This window comes from Symphalangus syndactylus, chromosome 21 (assembly GCF_028878055.3).
Source record: "Symphalangus syndactylus isolate Jambi chromosome 21, NHGRI_mSymSyn1-v2.1_pri, whole genome shotgun sequence".
NCBI classification, from domain to species: domain Eukaryota; kingdom Metazoa; phylum Chordata; class Mammalia; order Primates; family Hylobatidae; genus Symphalangus; species Symphalangus syndactylus.
The window spans coordinates 38,236,512-38,256,202 of NC_072443.2; the positions used below are offsets into that span (position 1 = coordinate 38,236,512).

Consider the following 19,691-nt stretch of genomic DNA (forward strand, 5'->3'; position numbering starts at 1 on the left):
TTTCTCATGTGTCCTATATATTGGCCATACTGTACCCTCAGATTTCTTGAATATCCTCCAGAACATCCTGGGAATCTACATTCTGGGCTCTACATCTTTGCTCAAGTTTTCTCTTGCTTTGAATATCCCATATTTCATCTCCGCCCTGTTGAAATCATACTTATTATCCTTCATACTTATTAAATGGTGTCTTCATCTTGTAACTGTCTTGATTCCTCTCTGCCAGATAGGACTTCACTCCCCACACTGAATTCCTCCCTAGGTCTTTCTCTGAAATGCCTAAGCTCTTTTTTTTCTTAATCTTATTTCACTCACTCAATTTTATTTCAATAATGGCTATTTATGTGCATATCCCTCTTGTGAGACTGTAAGCTCTCTGAAGGTAAGGAAATGTCTTAGTTATTTTAGTATTCCTAGTGTTCACCTATTCTTTTCTTCTTCCTTCTGTCCTGTCATTCATTCATTTACATATTCATTTTACAAATATTTATGATGTACCCATGATGTGCCAACATGGGCTAAAGAATAAAACAGGACTGGTTCCTTCCCTTCCAGAGTTTACTGCTTTGTCTATACTATTAAGCAGTGTAGCTTAGACAAAGCTGTCATTCAATAATTGATTGTGGACAGAATGAAATGAAGCTGAAATTAAAGTGTATTTTAAGAACGGTCATAGTCTGAATCCCAATTAAGTTTCCTACTTTTTATGCAGCAAGGTAGCAAAACTATCTGACTGGCTGCTTTTGCTTTAAGTCTGTGAGGGGTATTTAATAAGAGCAGGACTATTTTGCTCAGTAAGGCTAGGCTGGTCCTCACGATTCATTTAAATATAGGGACAAAACAGTAATGACATATGTCACCTAGCAGAAAAAAATGTTTATTTTTGATATTCATAGACAGGGCCTAGGATACTTTCAGATGTGTGCTTCAGAAAATTAAGAAAGCTTTCTTTCAAACATAAGGACATAGCAAAACCACCAATATATTACTCTTTTATTTTTAACACTGCAAAAATTATATTGTTCTTCATATCAATGCCCTTGTTTCCTTCCCTAGATTCGCTCTTGTTTCCTACCTGACATCTTGTATCGCACCCTCCTGTTGCCTCAGTGATCACTTTGGGAGAATATTCATAGCACAGAGGCATTGGAGCTACCTCTATAAACAGGAAATGTTAACAACTCAACCTTTTTGGCTCACCCCCTTATTTGCCTTATATCACTTTACTTACCCTTATACCACTGGGCTGTTTCCCAACTGTTCAGATAATAGAGAACTGCTCACCATCCTGAGAAGCAATTCATGTCCTATCTCACCCTCTCTAATGGTTCTTCGGACTCCTTTTTCCGGAGCTGAGAAACCCTAAAACATAGCACCCGTTTATGTCTAGACATGCACAGGTGCTGTGAATTGACCCCATTTTTGCAGTTCATAGTTTATTAAGGAGGAAAGAATAAACCCTGTCATAATTAGTTGAAAATACATTTTGAGGCTGTATAAAAAGAATTATAAACATGGCACATCTGAGGGCAAGTCTTTTCAAGCCTCTGTGGCGATGCACTATTCCCTGGAGCCTTTAGAGGGCAGCAGCACATAGGCTGACTCCAGCGGATTTCAGAGAGGCAAACTCCCGACCAGAACCTTCCTCCTGGTCACCATGCCAAAGGTTGATTTGCCAGGCTCTGGCCTCTCAGTCTCTTTCTTTTCAGTTCTCATTCTCTCTCTCTCTCTCTCTCTCTCATTCTCTCTCTCTCTCATTTTCTCTCTCTCTCTCTCTCCACCCCCTTCCTCCTCTCTCTGTTAAAATTATACACTCTGATGAAGTCGCCCCTCAACCGGAAAATGAAAGCTCCAATGAAAAAGTTAGACAAGCCAACAACAAAGAAAGAAACCAGGGAAAAAGGAAAAAGGGGCTGGTGACAGGGAAGGACTTAAGAATAAGAAAAGGGCAGATGTTTCGCAAATATATGCAAAGCAAAACTGGGTGTACCCTGAACACTTCCACAGAGAAACAGACCAATCATTGTGCACTTCCTCCCGCCACACTGGTGGAGCTCTGCATTCAAAAAAAGAAGAAAAAAAAAAAAAGCAAAAAAGCGTGGCCGCAGGCACCCGCCTTTCAACGGTCAGTTCTGACATTCTGACTGAACATCTCTCAATTGTCCAAGGAGCACAAAAACATTTTCATCTCCTCACTGCAAACATTTCTGTTATGAGAAAAGGCTGCTTCAAGAATTGGGAGTGTGTTTTAAGGAGACTCGCGGCCGAGTTAGCCAGCAGAGCCTTCTGGTTTTTAACTCTCATTGTGCTGGCCCCAGCAAGAAGTTTTAGGCTGAAACATAGCAGTGAGTAAGGCTGTGGAGGATGTTGGCTCTTTCCTAACTAGACCATATTGTATGTGGAAAGAAATATGCATTAAAACATATTGACGATATGGTAGGTATTAAGCATGTTAAATGCATGGAAATTAACCAGATCGGCGGCATTTGATGTATATATTTCACACTCTTTTGCACATATTGCACACATACAGTGATGGCAATGCTTTCTGCAACATATGGAAAAATAAATATTTTATCTGTGTGAGCTCTTAGCAGTCTCCAGGGTGTTGAGAGTGCTCTCTTCTTTCACCCTATCCCAATTTTCTCTCTTCACTGGGCTCCCACCCTCTCTTGCACGTTAATGTGCCTTTTACTTATCAGCTTGGTCTTTTCCTATCTGATAAGTAATGTGCCTGTTACTTACCAGATAGGAAAAAATTAGTTGGAACCTCCTATTGGCTCATGATAATTTAGACCAGTGATGCCTCCCCCAATCTTACTGGAGTCGTAACCATTTCTCTACTCTTTTCCCCAACAATACATTAAATAGGCTTAGTATCTGGGCGGGAGAGAAAGGGCAGGTGGTAACAAACCACCCCAATAAGGGTGGTAGCGGAATGCCCTAGGTAGACTACTCTGCATCTCTGAGCCTCATTTTCCTCATCTGTAAAATGGGAATAATAATACCTACCACTTAGGGTTATTGTGAGGAACAAATGATAAGCCATGTAAAGTGATTTGCCTTGTGCTGGCACATGGTAAGGGCTCAATAATGGTAGTTCCTCTCATAGGGATTGTTAGTTCTGTGACTTTCATCATGTTAGCTTTAAGAAGACATTTCCGGGCCAGGGGTGGTAGCTCATGCCTGTAATCCCAGCACTTTGGGAAGTCGGGGTGGCCGGATCACGAGGTCAAGTGATCAAGACAATCCTGGCCAACATGGTGAAACCCTGTCTCTATCAAAAATTCAAAAATTAGCTGGGCATGGTGGTGCATGCCTGTAGTCCTAGCTACTCAGGAGGCTGAGGCAGGAGAATTGCTTGAACCCAGGAGTGCAGAGGTTGCAGTGAGCTGAGATGGCGCCACTGCACTCCAGCCTGGAGCAAGAAAAAAAAAAAAAAAGAAAAGAAAAAGAAGACATGTCCCTTCACTTCAGTAATCTGTTTAGATATCTAGATTTTGGGGAAGGGCAAATGGATTGTTGTTGTAGCAAAGGCAGAAACAATGTTAGGACCAGCAGTCTCTTCCTCAACACTTCGATCTTGCTGTAGACCTCCTAACATCTCCTTTCTGCTCACAGGTTTGTCATTGCTGTGGCTACACTACACCATGAGCTCCTTGAAGCTAAGGGTTGAGCAAGCTGCACTTAGCCTATAGAAGCCCATCAAGCCTGGACGCTATGGTCTATTTATTGAGACCAACCTATGGGACTTTGGCTTATCGTGTTTTCTTACAATTTATCATTTCTCTACCTGGTCTGATGTCCTCACATCAATTTAAGATATTTTAGTGATTAAACACATTTTATTTTCTCAATCTTATTTTTTTTAACCTTGGCAGGGCTGATTTATAATTTTTTTTTTCAGTATAATTTCCTCAACTGTATCAGTCAGGATCCTGGCAAAAATAGATGGCACATGCAAAGTTTTTAGCTAAAGAGGGATTAATGAAAAAACTGTATTTGGAGCTGCAGATGAGGTTAAGGGACCTCAAGGGAGATAGCACAAGGTACTAGCAATAGTAGAGACTGCCAGGTACCAGCAGTAGTGGAAAGCTTTAAACCATTTAAACTGAAGGGGCAAGTAAAATGGTGATGAATTCTGAGTCCAGTCAGAATTGGATTTGGGAAGGAGGGCTGAACTAACACATTCCCTGACCTCTCTCTTCTCCCACTTTCACATCTCCTGCTGATGTTTTTGGCCAAATTCAAAGGGAAGCCCAAGGACAAGAGAGCCTGGGTAATGTAGTCCAGAAGGCCAGTCTTCTGGGTCACAAAACAGGGCAAAGAATGGTTCTGGGGTTTTTTTGGGAGTAGAATGCAGTGGCAAGACTAATCAACATATGTGTTCTCTCTTATACTTGCAATTATACTTTCTGGAAGGAAGGACAGAACAAAATAAAATAAGTTCTCTCTTAGTTCCATGTACCTATTATGTCGAATTGCCATTCACAGAGCAAGAAAAGAGAATGTAAGCTCAGCCGAGCAGGGATTTTTGTTTGTTTTGCTTGCTGCCATATCCCTAGTTCCTAGAACAGTGTCTGGCACATAGTAAATGCTCAGCAAATTTTAAATGACTGAGTAAATGTACTCACCTCTGCCATGACAGACTTTATATACATATCATCTCACTGAATTATCACAATAATCTGGTTAAGTAGGCAGGGCCACTGAGCATTATTGTGCAGGTGGTATGGGGGGTGGGTAGGTATTAAAATTTAATATGTGCCTCCCCAACCCACTTCCAAGCCTTGTGACTAGGCCCAAAGCATTGTCAACCCAAGAAGAGATATACTTCCGCAAATGGTTCACATTTTAATTTTTTATCCTCTTTATTGATTTTTGCACCTAGCAAGTTTCTGTTTTATTATTATTTCTCTTTTGTGCATTAGAAAACCAAGTTTCTGAATAGCAAAGATTGCAAAGATTATAACCCAATCTGTCCATTCTCTAGGGCCCACGAGAAGTAAAAGCAGGCACTGGCATTCTGCACAGATGAAATACTTCCTACGACAGAAATACATGCTCACTTGTGGACTTCTCTGTAATTTGTAGGCAACATCAGGTCCTGATTTCTAGGTCTGGATCTGGGTTCTCTGTAGCACAGGAAGCTAAGAGTGATAAGAACTCTTTTCCTTCTTAAAGGATATAGAAACTTTGAAACCCATCTGCATCATAGATGCAGGTAACACATAAGGCTGTGTTATCTGTGTCAGCATAGTTACTCTGTGATGAAGAAAAACTCAGAAAACTATCCAGATGTGGGAATTTCTCGGGTATTCCTTGCACTTGAACTTAAGGATGAATGAAGGTATATACAAGTAAGTTCCTTGTGTGGGTGTGGATTGAAGAAACTATGTTTGATCTTCTGTCCTGTCTTTAGTCCCCAGTACCTCAGTCCTATTAGTACTATAGAACACATTCCCCTATGGGAAAGGCAGGCCTGTCTGTCACCTACACATCAGCCCCCATCAATTATGATTCAGTTGACTGGAAGCATTAAAGGTAAAAAAGCAACACAAAATAAAACAAAACTCTAGCTTCATCCCTTTGGGTTCAATTTATACCAGAATAGCTAAAGACATAGAAATATGAATGTAAATATCCTACCTGAAGCCTAAGAGGGATGTTAGTCTCCCAGGTTTAGCGTTTTCCAGTAACATAGAAGTCTGTAAAACACCATTCCATTACCTGCCTCATAACATACAGGAAAACTTGTGAATATAACAACTAGTTATTGTTTTAAAAGGTGTAATTAAGTTATTTTGCATGCAGAACTTCTAAATAATTCAAATGACTGGCTTTTCTATTGGAAAATGGCATACATTCATCTGTTATTTTAGCAATGATTAATGAATACTTGATATCAATCTTTCATCAGTATTTTCCCATAGGTATCATATCTCCTACCCCAAATTATTTCTGTACCTTTCCTTGCAAGGTCTGTACTTCTCCTACATAAATGCCTTGCATGGCGGGAACTAAATCAACTACACAGACCCATACATCCAGAGAGCAGAGGTGAGCTGGATACAGTGGCTTAGAGATGTGGTGGAAGGAGCCCAGAGCTCCAAGGGAAGGGCAGCAAGGAGACAACAGCATGGGTTGCAGCTCAGACAACAGGTAAATAAAACCAAGCAAAGCTGCTGGTCACAGATTTGATCAGGGTGGCAAGAAATGACAAGCTACCGTGAGATTCAACAGTGGCACAGAAGGATGATGAGAAGCAAACAGATTAGGAGGAGCTGCCACCACCGTAGGCAGAGGCACAGATGACCAAATAGAACAGCATCAGTCCCTGCAAGGTGTGCTCAGATACAGCTCGGCATAGCCATCTGGCCAGGAGGGAATGATACTGCACATGGCGTGCATTGCAGCCGGGAAGTTGAGAACCGCTGTGGGCACCTCAGGACTGAGTCTGGTTACCCTGCTGATCCAAGAAATGAAGCCATCTAAAATTTTGCCTGCTTTCACAATTTTCTCTGTGTGTGTGTGTCTGTGTGTGTGTGTGTGTGTGTGTGTATTAAACAAAATGAACTAAGAAGCCTTTTATTGGAGACATAATATACTCACAGTAGTTTCAAAATAAATGGAGTCACTCTTCAGGTAAATTACTCCAAGGCTTGGGCCTAGTGCAGATGTTCATTGGGGCAGGGAACAGAGAGCGGCTGCATCTAGATCAGACAAAAAACAAAAATAAGGTTGTTAAATGAACAGGTGATGGTGATGGCAATTATTTATTTTGATAGGAAAGAACTTTGGGACTTGAGTGAGAGGTTGTTTGGTTGGTTCTACATCTTTGCACCAGAGAATGGCGAGGTAGGGAAGGGAGAATGGAGAGGATGTTGTCCAGGCTCCATATTCTGTGCTTTCACCTAACTGCCTGTGCAACCTGGGACATCAACAGTACCCTGTCAGTGCGGGTGGAGCTGATTTTGTGGTTCTGACTTAGAAGCTGAGTTGTGGGTGAAAGTGGGGGAAGGAAGTAGAAACAGTGTCCTTCAACCTGGCGACAGTTGATTCTTCTAGTATCCTTTTTTTTCATTTATTATATTTATTTTTTATTCACACATAAAAATTGTGTATATTTATGGTATAAAACATGATGTTTTGATACATGTATACATTGTGGAATGGCTAAATCAGACTAGTTAAAATATGCATTACTGGCTGGGTGTGCTGGCTCAGGCCTGTAATCCCAGCACTTTGGGAGGCCGAGGTGGGAGGATCACGAGGTCAGGAGATCGAGACCATCCCGGTCAACACAGTGAAACCCCGTCTCTACTAAAACACAAAAAATTAGCCAGGCGTGATGGCGCACGCCTGTAGTCCCAGCTACTTAGGATGCTGAGGCAGGGGAATCGCTTGAACCCGGGAGGCAGAGATTGCAGTGAGCCGAGATTGCACCACTGCACTCCAGCCTGGCAACAGAGCAAGAGTCCATTTCAAAAAAAAAAAAAAAGAATTACCTCACGTATTTTTCACTTTTTCACGGTGAGAACACTTAAAACCTACTCTCAGTAATTTTCAATATATACTACATTCTTATTAATGATAGTCATGAGTATGTACAGTACATCTCTGGAGTTATTCCTCCTGTCTAACTGAAATTTTGTGTCCTTTGACTGATGTCTCCTCAGCCTCTGGCAGCCACCATTCTAATTTTTGCTTCTATAAATTAAGCTTTTATAGATTCCCCATATAAGTGAGGTCACGTGGTATTTGTTTTTCTATGCCTGGCTTTTCTAGTACAAAAAAAGCATATTTTTTCCCCATATATCATGGATGACCTCTAGATTCGTCCGTGTTCTTGCAAATGACAAGATTTCCTTCTTTTTGAAGGCCGAATACTGCTCCATTGTGTACTTTTACCACATTTCTGATATTCTTGATTCCATTTCAGTCTCTCTCTCTCTCTCTCTCTTTATTGCTTAGTTCTTAACATATTCTAGTGACACCCATTGATCTGGGCATGTTCTGAGCATTCCCTCTGTCCTTCACTGCAAAGGCTCCATTTTCTTCCACAGGCTCTAACCCTGACGACACTGAATTACCCTATTTTTTCCCCTATACCTCAGTCTGCTATTCTGCCTTCTTCACTGGCTTATTTTCTTTCTTCTGTTCTCTAAATGTAGACATTCCTCTAGATCCTCTCCTCAGGCTTTGTCTACTCCAGTCCTCCCTGACCTCAACAATCACTTCTCCATGGAGAGCATCCACATTGCTACCTTTAGTTCTAGCTTTTCTACAGAGCTGCACACCCACATTCTAAGTAACAGCTGGTTATTGGTTCACTTGTTCCTTTGTCCATTCATTCAGTGTTTATATAGCATCTATGAGGCACCTGGATGAATAAAACAGGGTCTCTAACTTTGAGCAGTTCACATCGCCATCAAATACTACACAGGCTTTTCTAATTCAGAAAGTTTAGAACTTAATTCATTGTCTTTCCTTTAAAATCTGTTCCTTCTCTAGACGTCCCATTTCCTGCCATTGGTATTCTCTTCATCCAGTTACGTGGGCCTACAGCTGGGGAGTCATCTTTAATTCTTCCTTTTTTTTTCTTCCTATATCCAATTAGCTACCAAATCCTGTAGATTTTACTCTGATTGTGATTCCTGAATCAATACCTGTTTTCTATACCAACCCCTATTTCTCCCTTTGCTACCTACCGTGAAGACATCTATGAAAGGCTCCTGACTGGTTTCACTTTTCCAGTTTTTCTTTACCTCTTGTCCATCTTTCACACAAACATTACATTAATTTTTCTAAAGTGCCCTTCTAAACATATCACCTCTTTGCTTACAGTCCTCCTTGCTTATTGGATTAAATTCAAACTTATCAGTTTGGTATTCAAAGCTGCTACAATGTAGCCCAATCTAGTTTCTCACTCTTATCTCTACATCCCATTCTACACTCCAGCAAAGTCCTACTCTTTCCCGCCATGTTCATGGTATTTCTTCCCTTCTTTCAATGTCGACATGTAGCTTCTTCAAGGGCCATCGAAATGCCACCTCATTCATGAAGCATTTCACAAAGGAGAGTGCCCTTCTTAAATATTATGAGCACGTTCTGTACTACTCCCTTTGCATATTCTACCAATTCGAATGGTTATTTGTGTAATTTGTCTTCCCTCTTCATAAGCCCTTTGAAAGCTGAGACAATTTTCACTCTGAGTACCCTATAGTGGGCCATGAATTCTTGCACGTTAAGTTTGCACTAGGCTGATAATCTGCTGAACTGAATTTAAAAAGAATAAAAACTCTTGCCTTGAGTCATAGAAATGGGGACTAAATTGAAAAGACCTAAAAGCTCATCTACTTCAACCCCCTCATTATTCAGACGAAGAGATTAAGGGAACTGACTTGCTCAAGGTCACATCCTTGTTAGTGGCTGGGCAAGGATAACAGACATAAAACGCCACAGACTAATATTTATCAGCGCTTACTTGGCACCAATAGGCCCAACAGATCATCAATAATGACAAGACCAGAGAGAGTGAGGTTGGGGTGTGTAACCTGCAAAAATATATTGTGTTCCAAAATATAACAAACTTGCTTCATTTATTTGCTTCAACAAACTGAACTAATAAATATCTTTTATAGTTAAATGTTGTCTAAAAAATGAGGGTGGATTTAAAAAACAAGGAAGCAAACTTTTCTAACATTACCAGCAGAAATAATTATGACAATACTGTCAGCACCACTGGGGAGGAGGTGCAGATGGGTACAAAAAATAGAAAGAATGAATACGACCTACTATCTGATAGCACAACAGAGTGACTATAGTCAATAATAACTTAATCGTACATTTTAAAATAACCAAAAGAGGGTAATTGGATTGTTTGTAACACAAAAGATAAATGCTTAAGAGAATATATACCCCATTTTCCATGGTGTGATTATTTCACATGGCATGCCTATATCAAAACATCTCATGTACCCCAGAAATATATACACCTACTAAGTACCCACAAAAATTAAAAACAAATAAAATGTTAAAAATACCACTGGGGTGATAAACTCAGGCTGAAAATAAGAATAAAGAAATTTCTCATGCTTTGGAAAAGCTGTGTGTTCAGCTGGAGTTCTTGGTGAAAACATGCAGTAATTCCATGGTTAAATTCATTACTTTATAGAAACAAACTATTGGCAATCTGCTATTATGCCACATTAACACTTCTTTTTCCACCTAGCTTAGCCTAGTACTCATTCTCTAGGTTTGTTTAAATGTTTACTTGTTTTTCTTTCCTTATATTACTAATTTACTTGTAGAAATGCATAGACAATTGCCTCTGAGTCTGTTCAAATTTTCTTGCCTTGTTCTTCTCTTGCAGTAGAGGAAACATTAGTTGTTTCCCTTCTCTATCCTTATCCTCAAACAGAATCATTTTCTCTCACCCAAAGATGAAAAGTCCAACAAAACATGCTGTGGGGATAATAGTGTTTACCTAGGTGAGGAAAACAGACTTTTCCAGGGAATCTCGGTAATTATTACTTGGCCAGAAAAGCTCAGCTCTTAAATGTTAGCTCCAATATTACAAGACTTCATCTGCATCTCCCAGGTGAGCGCTTGACTCACTGTTGCTCACCAGAGGAAAACCTTGGTAGGTAGTATTAATCAAACTCTTTTTGGCCAGTATGGTGGAGCCATGCTATGCATTGAGACATCCATTAAATAGCATCACCCCAGCAGCCACACAAACAGTAAAATGGGCTCAAGCGATCTTCATTGTTCTTTCTAACCCGTCATAAAGCTGGACAGATTATCGACACTTCACCAGATGGAACTTCCTTCTCCTTTTGCCCCCTGGCAACTACATTAAAATCATAAAGGAAATCGCTCATCAATAGTACATTGCAGTGAAAAATTATCTGGCAAATTTACAAATCCTTTGTGTAATTATATAAATGTACATTTTAAATATATCTAACATTTGATTTAAATTGTGCATTTTATAATTAATACAACCATAATATGTCTGTCCTGTAATTAAATCCTTCTTTCTCAGTCCCACATCCTGCTGCTATAATCTTACTTTCTTTTTTGGCAAATTGTCACCTAGCTCCATCTTCTTTCCCCTTTTGCCTTAGTACACACCTGAGCGTCTATTAATCAGAACCACTGCATGGTGTGTCATGTTTTATTGCTTAAAGGGTGGTTACACTCTAAAAAAGATCCGGTGAGAATGACTTCATGGGGTCTCACATTTATTCTCTGTTAATGACTTTCATATCCAGTGTACTCGGTTTTTAAGTCAAAAGATAATTTTGAGGGGCTGCTGATGCCACAAATTCTCCCTAGAACCTGAAAATCCAGCTGTTGTCTCTGCTTCTTACATCATCACTGTAATAAAGAATCTGCTCTTGGAACCCAGCTGGCAAGTTTCTTGATGGTGTCAGAGGCGAACAGACAGTAGGTCACTTCTCTTCAGCCCGTTTCATTGTTGGCGTTTCTGCAGATCTGTCTTGGAAGCCCTTAGAGAGCAGGGCTGTTATGAAATACACTGCCACATATCACTGTAAGGAACTTTCTGCTGATGTCTACTTTGAGTATGGCCTGTCCCATTCCTAGGAAATCACACCAAATCATTCTAAAATTATAGACAGGGAGTTCATGATTAAAGTTTACAAGAAAGGTAATAGTAACAATAACAGCTAGCATTTATTGGATGTCTAAATTTTATCACGGAATGCACCAGGCATTTTTATAAATGAGTATGTTCTTGTTTAACCCTCATAGCAATGCCATGGTGTAAGTTTTAGTATACCCATTTTACAGATAAGGAAAAGTGAGACTTAATGGGCTTATGTAACAGGTCGAAGTTTAGAAAGCTACTGGATAGTGAGGCCAGAATCCAAACTGAGATCTCTCTGAGTCTAAATCTGTACTCTTTTCACTATATAACAACTGTTCCAACGCAGCACGGACACGGGACACACTTCTAGTTTCCACTGTGATCACAGCACAAGGAAGATGCTTATTTCCATGATGGTTCAGAGCCACTGGAAAGATCTGGGAGCACAGACTCCAGGAGAAGGAACTATTTCAGAAACTATCAATAAGTATAGTCCCTTCCCTCCTCCTTTCTAATTGCAGATGAGAATGTCTTCTATCAGTCTTCTCAAACTCTAATCAACAAACGAATCACCCAGGACTTCTGATTCAGCATGTCTGGGGTGGAGCTTGTGATCCTGCATTTCTGACAAGCTCCCAGGTGATGCTGATGCTACTCGTCTGGGACCACAGGTCTTACTTCTGACACTCTCCTTTCTACTAGGGTTGTTTTTGAAGGAGCAGTTCAAGCCAAATAACTTGGCTAACAGTTCACACAGCCAGCTGACTGGCTTCTGATTCTAGGCCAGTTTGTCAGGTCATCAGGCATTACACAGAATTCAAGGAGTTCTTAGCATAGAGCACACTGTCAAAAAATTGTTTTTAGATCCCCAAGGATTTTCCCCTCTCTCTGGAAATTCAAAATGATAATGTCTCTAACATGTAAAGTTCCTATTTTTTTACATTATTGTTATTTTTAACAATAATTATCTGGTAATAATTCAAATAACACCTTCCCTCTGAGAAATTCAATGAGCTTTACTAACCTTAATTGTCTAACAGCAATTCCCAGGTGAAGATAAAGCTGTCTCAAAGATCATAGTAAATTTAAAATTGTTCCACTTCCCTCGTTTCTTTGCCCCAAATGTAGTGGTGGAGTTAGTGGGGACGGGTTACTAATTGGCAAAGGCCCACTATCATAATTTGAGGCACAGCAAATTTCATAAAAAGGATACATCTAAGAAATAATTAGCAGAGAGGTCATTGTGGGGAATACAATGTTAGAAAAAAAAAGAAAGTTATAAAGTGTAAGATAAGAAAAGAGAAAGAAAATCAGGACTAGCTGATGACCTCAGATGAGACATTTAACCTCTAGGTGGCTCAGCTTTTCTATCTGTAAAAAGAGGAGGTTGGTTTTATGATTTTTAAGGTCCCTTAAAACTCTAATAGTCCCCTGAGAAGGAAGATGTGGGAATTAAGTAGCTCATCAACCTGTTAAACCATTAAACATGTTAAGGAAGTCTATTTGACTTTTAACTTTTTAACTAATTACCTGAAACAAATTCCCAAGTCTACATCACCAGTCCCACCTCTCTGGAAACTGGTGAGAAAACCATTTAATGAATAAGGCACCAAAGACATCACGGCCAGATAAACTAATCAGGAACACCATCGTCAGCTTACTGATGCTGTGATAACTATTTTACTTTTTAGGTTTTAGTTCCTTAATTAACCACTAGTTAATACCCATGTCCATAAGAAACACCTCTGATGGCTTGAAGACCCCTGGGATGGCCCTGCCAACACAAGGTGGAATCACAATCCCACTGTTTGTCACATTAAATCTGTGTTAATTTTCTCCATAGAGACCTCTTGATTCCTCTTTGATAGTTCATAAACTCTGTTAATATAAGTTGCACATCCCATGCCATGAGCCTTAGCATTATCAGATACAGTTGATTCTTGTTTAAAATAGATCTTTTGGATCAGAGTACACGTACACACACACACACACACACACACACACACACACAATCATGAATTTCTGGTTTTAATGAATCTGGCCTGGTGATGGGAACCCCTCTATTACGTCACTGGATACTGGAAACTTCTTGTCCAGAAAGCCTGCCACAGGTCATGTTAATAAGATCGTTTTAAACTCTGTAATGAGAATTCTAACATGAGCATGATTTATGACACAGCATTTTATTTGGTATTATCAGAGTTTCCTATACCTTACCTCTTGCAGTGAGTATGTGTTCTGAATTAACCATTATAGTTTGTGGTAAATGGAAAAAAGGTACAGAGAAACATCACAGTGGCATTACTCCAGATAACACACTCTGTCACTGTTCCCAAAGTGAACATCATTTCCCTCTTCCTGCTCCCATCACTTCAATAGTAACTTTGACTATTATTGACTAAATGCTTACTGTGTGGCAGGCATTGAGCCTTTTCACAGATAACTTTATTTTCTTACAATTACTCTTTGAAGTTGGGAATTATATTCCCATTTTATAGACGAAGGAGGTGAAACTGATACTCAGGAAAGGTACAGTTATTGGCCATCAGTCATGAAGGCAGAGGGTAGCAAAGCAGAGTTAAGGGCCAGGTTCTAACCACGTGTTCTAGAGCTTAACCTACACTGGGCTCACAATCACCAAACCACTGATCTGCCTTCATTCCACTCCTCTTCATTTGTGGTCCCCACCATTGGCTTAGGCTAGATTCTTCTTCATGGCCCTCTCATGTCTGCTTGAGTGTTTCTTGAAATTTCTCTAAACCTTCTACACTTGATTTATGTTTTCCCTCCCTGTATTAATAATTTAATCCAAAAACTCATTAACACGTCTTTTCAACAGACTTTACCATCCCTTTTCTTAGCTCTCATACTCCTTCTAAATTATTCTTTTGAGGCCTCACATTTGCTGTCAAATGTTGCACACCCAGCTATTGAACTCACTTTCCCAGAAGCCCAAGGAACCTATTGTTTTCAGCTGGTTCATTAGTAGGCCCTAGCTGGCCTTACCAGATGTATTTGTCCAGTTTGATCTTGCCCCATGATCAACCATTTCAACACTGTCCTCAATAACCATGCAGATTTCCTTTCTTTTCTAACTTTCTATGTGCAGTGCCTCCTTTTACATTCATCAACCGTGAATCCATATCACCATTCTCCATTTGCTCCCACCCTCAGAACAAAAGGCTACACATGCATGCTACCTGGACCTATGCTCCTGCCCACTGTTTCCAGCTACAACCTATGGCAGTTTTTCTTAGTTTGTTCTACTTTTATGAAGTCCCATTCTCCATTCTCTTTTTCAGTTGATGAGCTAGCATCCTACTTTAATAAAAGGATCTACACCACGCAGTGTGGTAAGCTTATTAGCTCTCATCTCTTCTAATATCTCTGAATTTCATTATTTTATTTCCTCAGGATATATCTTTTCCCATGTTTCCTTCATATCTTGAAGGTTATTCTCTCTACTTCTCTTTGTCTTCCTTTGGTTTCATCAGGGATACTTTCTCTGCAGCTGATAGCATATCCATTTCTAATAGTACTAGATTAATCATCACAACATATCTTTTTTTTTTTTGTCCTGCATTCAACTCCTGCCCTTCAAAAATCTTTTCACATGGTGTATCTTAAAGTGTGTTTCATACTGGAACTTCAAGATGCATCTCAAAAAAAGTTCCTTGGTCAAGTAAGTTTAGGAAACACTGAAAATTGTATATTCTATTTTCAAACTTGCAAGTGTCCACAGAATATTAACAGTGCTGGAAGCCTAATCTTTGTCCAGGCTTACGGGATTACAGACTCCCCCATCCCCCTTTTTAATGGAATACTTATTTAACCTCAGAATATGCTTAGGGAAAAGATGCTTTAAGGGATTTCCCCTGGTTCCAAACTCTTAAGCCTGGGCTCGGAAATTCACTGACTCCCTATCAAATGAGTCCTCTCAGATTTCCTTTCCATCAATACTCCACATGGTCTAAAGTAGTTAACTTATAAGGTGTCAGAAAGACTAAGCACATTTCTATCTCTGAGCTACTGTATATACCAGTTTGGCTGCTTGGAATACCTTTATCACCTTTCAAAAATTATACAGGACTTTCTTCTCCTTCAGGGTCCATATATAAAAATGTATCCTTTATGAAATTTTCCCTTGTGAAGACTGCCTCAGCCCATAATGTTTTCTGCCACTTTTTAAGTACTTCAATAAATGGTTATGTTTTACTGCCTGTTTGCTATATTATTAGTGAGGGTGTAAATCCTCTTGGGTAGGAACCTTGTTTTATACACTACAGAGACCCCAGCATATAGTGTAGCCTTTTGAGCACAGTAGGATGTTATAACCATGTCATCGGTTAACATAAACAGAAATGGATGGCATTAAGACATGATGGTTTAAAACCCAATTTCTGTAGCTATTGGGATAGTTTAAGATGCTAACGCCCCAGGTGAAATGTTCCATCACAATATTGGGAAGAAACACTATCTGCCATCACTGCCATTGCCCTGCAAATGATACCATGTGTGTCTAAGGATTTGGATAAAGGCTAGATATAGAAGAGCAAAGGCAGCTCCGTTCTTAGGTGAAAGTAAGAATTTGCGGCCGGGCGTGATGGCTCAAGCCTGTAATCCCAGCACTTTGGGAGGCCGAGGGGGGCGGATCACAAGGTCAGGAGATCGAGACCATCCTGGCTAACATGGTGAAACCCCATCTCTACTAAAAAAAAAAATACAAAAAATTAGCCGGGCGTGTTGGCGGGCGCCTGTAGTTCCAGCTACTCGGGAGGCTGAGGCAGGAGAATGGCGTGAACCCAGGAGGCGGAGCTTGCAGTTAGCCAAGATCGTGCCACTGCAACTCCAGCCTGGGGGACAGGGAAAGACTCCGTCTCAAAAAAAAAAAAAAAAAAAAAAGAATTTGCATTAGTTAACATCAAATGGAGATAAGATTAAAATAATCTAGGAACATCAAGTGATCCATGAAAGGAATCAAAGGAATCACTGGAACATACCAATGGTAAAATTACCATTCATAATCAGTAAATCATGGTAACTTGATGAAAAGAAAAAGGATATTTTCCTACTTAAGGAAGTCAGGGTAAGTATTGTCTAAGGTTCCACTGTGTACTATTGTGCCTGGTATACAGAATGTGTAGCAACTATTTACAGAATCTGCTACTGCCTTCTAGTCACATTCCAAATTCTATCTCTTTGAATCAGTCTGGAGACACATTACATTGGTGAATTCAAGGCAGCTTGGCAACGACTGGCACAACATAAAACCCCAAACAATGAATTCCATCTTTCCCATAAAGCTCTTTTATTGACACAACATACAACAGCACAGAGCAGGTTGTCTCAGGCTAGTGTGTAATAACTAGATGTTAAGGGGCTCTGAGTTTTTCAGATTAGATGTTATCTGAAGTTGGGACTTAGCATGTTCCCTAATAGTGAATTTTTAGTGGGCCTATAACTAGAAGTTTGGTCTCTTGATGCTTAGTCAGGGAGTTTTATTATGTGAGAGAAAAAAGTATAGCTTTCTTTCTTAAAACTGCAGGAACAAATGATTTTCATATTTTAGCAGAAGAGAAAATGCATTTTATTAGAGTATAACCTGTGGAGTATTTTGCTACCTTCCTGGATATAAAGTGGTATGCAAACAAAAAATTTAATAAAAAGCTATTTTATAAATAAGAATGTTTACTTGTGTTTACCTTAAAATAGGTACAGATTGTATTATGCAACATGTGAAATAGAAGGATAATGGTAAAATTTCATAAATAGAAAATTCTGTGTCAGTCTTCAGTTAAAATTCATAACAATGTATCAGAGTGTTGGTTATTAGTAGTAATCAATAATAAGTATTTTTTAAATTGGAATTTTTATTGCAAGAGATTATTGGGTGGGTAAAGCTAAATGGCCTAGATGTTTTCCTGTCATGTCAATACTTAAGAATTGTCTTTCTGGGCAATTTACACATTTGAGAGTGAAAATGAAGGGTGGCCTGCCTATTGGGTGTGTAACAGGCCACTGGGGCAAGACTGCTGTTTTCTGAGAGCCATGGGCAGTTTCTGCAATAAAGTATCTGAGTTTCTTCTTTTTGTAGTAAAAATAAATAGTTTACTTTTATGTTCTGGGTGAAGCCTGAGATCTCTGGATCTCTTTGCTGGATTTCACTCTTGGTGGGGGCAGGGAGATACTATTGGCAATGCTTTATATATATTGACTTAGACATGTTAAAGATTACGTGGTACTCTCATGAACACTCTAAAAATGAGTTCTCCCTATTGTGAGTTGCACAGATGAGGAGACTGAGGTGGATGGGGTGAAGAGGAAGGAAAGGGCAGTTTAAGCGGGCTAGCTAATGAGTAGTAGAACTTAATCTAAAACCAAGGTTTTCAGCAGAAAATGCTTTTTTTCCCCCAAAATGCCATGGTTGCCAACAAGCTTTCTAGCAAATCTGGGGCACAGCACTAGATGGAGAATCAGAAGATCTGCCTTGTCTTCCTGGATCTGGTAAGAACTAGCCGTGTGACCATGGTCAAGTCACTAACTTTTGTGAGTCTTATTGTTCTCACTTATAAAGTCATGAGCAAGGAATCAATGAATGGCATAATACTTGTAAGCTGTAAAATCTCTCTCTTGTAAAATGGTATTGACAATAATGTATGCTTTGCCTATCTTATAAAGTTGTGAGGCTAAAATAAGCTGATCCATGTGGAAGTGCTTTGTATAGTGTGGAGTACTGAATCAATGTCATCTGGAAGATTTAGGAAAGGGTCCCGAATGTGTGTGGGAACTGACAGCCAGTCCACTTCCATTCAGGTTTTAGGAGAAGCTATAATAAAGCACTGGCAGCAGCTCAAATCCCACTCCATCCTCTCCTCTCCCAGCACGCTGCAGAGAATCACTTGAGGAAAGTTACTTGAGTGGGTGAGCCAAATGCTCAAGTTCCAACCTTTCTGAGTAGAAGCCACAGTGAATTCTGAGCCACAGCACAGGTGACAATCACTGTTCCTCCAGGTGTATCTGAAACACTGGGGGACCCTACCTAGGGAAGGAGATCAGACGTCACTGCTCCTGGGGACCCATTTTCACCTGTACACAGCTCCAGCCCACATGATTTCACCTGGCAGCCCCAAGAGACAAAAAAGATCCAGAATTAGCAGGAGCCTCCCCTCCTGATAACCTAAGTGCTCTGATTGAAAGGCAGAGGGTATCAGGAGAATGGCTGTACTGAGTCAGCATTGATTTCTCCAGCCTTTGTCTGTGTCTGGTTTCTGTCTCGTTTGGAGGTGGTTACTGTTACTACAAGCAGCATGAATCATGTCTCTGTTAAAAAACAGAGCTTCAATTGTCTTACATAACCCCTGGTAACTGAACGTCTAATAATAGCAAGCCATTTCCAGGTAGGGAATCTGTCTACCTCCCAGACACACACACACACACACACACACACACACACACACACACACTACTCCCAATGCTTCACAGCAGAGTGAGACAGACAGGGAGGAGACAGAAGGAGAAAGGGGACAGCACAGTTGAATTTTTTGTATTTTAAAGTATATTGAATAATCATGCATCACGGGATCTGATAACCAATATATTTAACTGAGCTAGTTTAATAAAGTGTAGAAAACAAGAATTCTTCTTTAAAGTGTTTGAAACAGCAAAGTATCCCAAACCATACCAGACAGACACCTTCTCTAACACTCTTATATTGCATAAAACCCCCAAACCCACAAAACAGAGTGGGGTGAAAACTTCACTGGATTGTCTGCTGGCTTGCACCAACTAGCTTCAATTTTCAAAGGATTTTTTTTTCTCCTCTCTTTTTTGTTTGACCAGAGAGTGATATTCCAAAGGTTCTTGGCTGCGATCATTGCATAAAATTCCAGAGAGTGAAAAGCAACTGAAAACATGGCTGCAGTGTTCCACCATGCAGACTACGTAATGTCAGGCACTGTTGCCCGAGCCACTTTCTTTGACAGAGATGACTTTCCATCTGAGGACTTACATTTTTCCCATGAGTACACTCTCTGGCTTGTAATACATGATGAGGTCTTTTTATACTTGATCCCCA

General features: G+C 40.0%; 1 protein-coding gene and 1 long non-coding RNA gene across 23 annotated transcripts in view; one reads left to right on the forward strand and one right to left on the reverse strand.

Moving 5' to 3' along the window:
* Nucleotides 1–3,876, forward strand: part of LOC129471624 (uncharacterized) — a 34,791-nt gene extending 30,915 nt beyond the window's left edge. The window contains exon 5 of the long non-coding RNA XR_008653668.2: nt 3,622–3,876. This is a non-coding gene — a long non-coding RNA (uncharacterized lncRNA). The remainder of the gene's footprint in view (nt 1–3,621) is intronic.
* ZBTB20 (zinc finger and BTB domain containing 20) overlaps nt 1–19,691 on the reverse strand; it is an 833,136-nt gene that overhangs the window by 66,793 nt on the left and 746,652 nt on the right. For 17 of the 22 annotated variants that reach the window (XM_063630087.1, XM_063630085.1, XM_063630084.1 and 14 more), the window contains 2 exons: nt 6,613–6,713; nt 5,650–5,730 (listed from right to left, as the gene is read on the reverse strand). In XM_063630087.1, the coding sequence (XP_063486157.1) occupies nt 5,650–5,702 (53 nt within the window). In that variant the 5' untranslated portion in view covers nt 5,703–5,730; nt 6,613–6,713. Of the gene's footprint in view, nt 1–5,649; nt 5,731–6,612; nt 6,714–19,691 lie in introns of those variants that run through there. The other 5 variants (XM_063630086.1, XM_063630097.1, XM_063630101.1 and 2 more) reach the window with 3 other exon arrangements.